This window comes from Echinops telfairi, unplaced genomic scaffold (genome assembly GCF_000313985.2).
Source record: "Echinops telfairi isolate 266 unplaced genomic scaffold, ASM31398v2 ScPeMD7_22;HRSCAF=79, whole genome shotgun sequence".
Classification (NCBI taxonomy): Eukaryota; Metazoa; Chordata; class Mammalia; order Afrosoricida; family Tenrecidae; genus Echinops; species Echinops telfairi.
In genome coordinates, this window is record NW_022103919.1 from 16,195,052 (window position 1) to 16,196,977 (window position 1,926).

The 1,926-nt window shown below is 42.8% G+C and overlaps 1 protein-coding gene across 1 annotated transcript in view; it reads left to right on the forward strand.

Moving 5' to 3' along the window:
- Window positions 1–1,926, forward strand: part of PCSK5 (proprotein convertase subtilisin/kexin type 5) — a 525,106-nt gene that overhangs the window by 184,350 nt on the left and 338,830 nt on the right. The window contains exon 12 of the mRNA XM_045288529.1: window positions 1,676–1,764. Coding sequence (XP_045144464.1) covers window positions 1,676–1,764 — 89 coding nt within the window. The remainder of the gene's footprint in view (window positions 1–1,675; window positions 1,765–1,926) is intronic.

Consider the following 1,926-nt stretch of genomic DNA (forward strand, 5'->3'; position numbering starts at 1 on the left):
CCTCCCCCTCTCCCATGTCCCCCCAGAACTGTCAGTCCCGTTGTTTTCTCCTCCATATTGTTCACCCACCTTGTCCTATCCAGACTTTATGTCCAGCACATAACCACTGCTCTACTACAGCTCCTTCTATCCACATAGGGACCCTGAAGTTGGGTTTTGGGCTTCCACTATCATCTGAGTTCGCAAACTTTCATTTAGATTTTCGGGTTTGGTATTGTTCCCTCCTCTGGGTCTCAGTATGACTGACAGTCTTTGGACCACGCAGACTGGTGTACTTCTTCCAGGTGGGTTTTCCTGTCCCTTCACTTAGTACATCCTTTCTCGAATGATTAAGGTAGTGCAGTCAAATATCAAAACAAGTTTGTTATGCTCCAGATAACAAATTTAGAAACATATATGCAAGAGATGTGATAGGCAAAACAGTAAGAAAGTTGGACAATGGCCATGCAGTGGTTATTGACCAAACAAGAAATCCAGTTCGTGAATATGGATAGATATTCATTGTCAAATGTAACCATAAGAGGGTCAAGGAAGGAATCGATGAAGTAACATTGACATCAGGTGAGCAAGGAATACAAAGATTGAAAGGCTCCTTTTGGTTTGTGTTTGCAACGGTATCCATTGTGAGCCATCACTTGTCTATCATTGCCCAGACTGTCACATCACATAGGCTGCATCCCGCAGCATTTCTTCTGGTTGTTATGCATAGCTGGTTTCCAACTCACAGCACCCTATGTGATGAAGTAAAAATGTCCCATAGGGTTTCCTAGGATCTAATCCTTACAGGGCTTCATTGTGTAACTCTTAAGTGCAATCTTCTGTAGAAGATTAGACTTGATAAGCAATGACAAATGCAGGTTCATTGTCACACGTGGCAGACCTTAGTCTGGAGTCGGAATCTTTCTCTGGGTTCGGCTCTCCTTGGAGTTACTGTCAATACACCTGTCTAAATGGATTGATCTTTCACTGAAACTTCTTTTCCATCTCTGTATCAGATGATGTTGGAAAACCTTTCTCTGATCTAGGAACAAAGTTAAGCAAGAAATAACTGGGGGGAAAAGTTATAATTTTCTAATAGCAACATTTAAACAATACAAAAACATGGTGACTAGAAATGGGAGCGATTAATTGGATAATTTAAAGTAGTTGAGAACACAATTGATATTAATTATTAGTGAGATGTTCTGCCTTTTTTCCCATGCAGTCCTTTAACATTTAGTGTGTGTTTTTTCAGTTGTAGTATATATCTTCTTAGATGGCAAATTGTCAATGGGAATACTTGATCAATATATTAAGTTAGAAGTTCAAAAAATAACTTCAAATCTTTGCATTGCTAAGTTTTCTAATTGCCGATCTGTGTATTTGTTATTGAATAAAATGGGGACGTAGGTGAGATCTCATTAGCTATATTTCAAGTGCTCGATGCCCCTATTTGACAGACGACTGCCGTATCAGACAGCGCATACCAAGAAAATAATCGACAGCACAACATAATGAAGCAAGCGCACAAGGTTTGCTGCGGACAGACTCGGCAGTCGTGGGTGGGCACCTTCAGAAAGCCCCCAGCTGGAGCCGTTCTGTAGCCTGACAGTCAAGGCTGAGTTGTAGCAGTGACAAGTGCTGGGGTTGTCGGAATGGAGCGGCTTACTTTAGAAAGTCTGTCTTCTGCCTGCAGGCACGGAACCCGCTGTGCTGGAGAAGTGGCAGCGGCTGCAAACAACTCGCACTGCACAGTTGGAATTGCGTTCAACGCCAAGATTGGAGGTATGGGGACAAGCGGCATGGGTGTAGACAACGGCCGAGAGCTCTCGTGCTAACTGGCTTTCAGAAACTGGAGGCAAGCGTGTATTTGCAAAGTAGTGTTTAACTATGGCTGGCAGCCAAATGACCAGTGTTCACCAGTTGTTAAATGCAGTCAAAGACTTC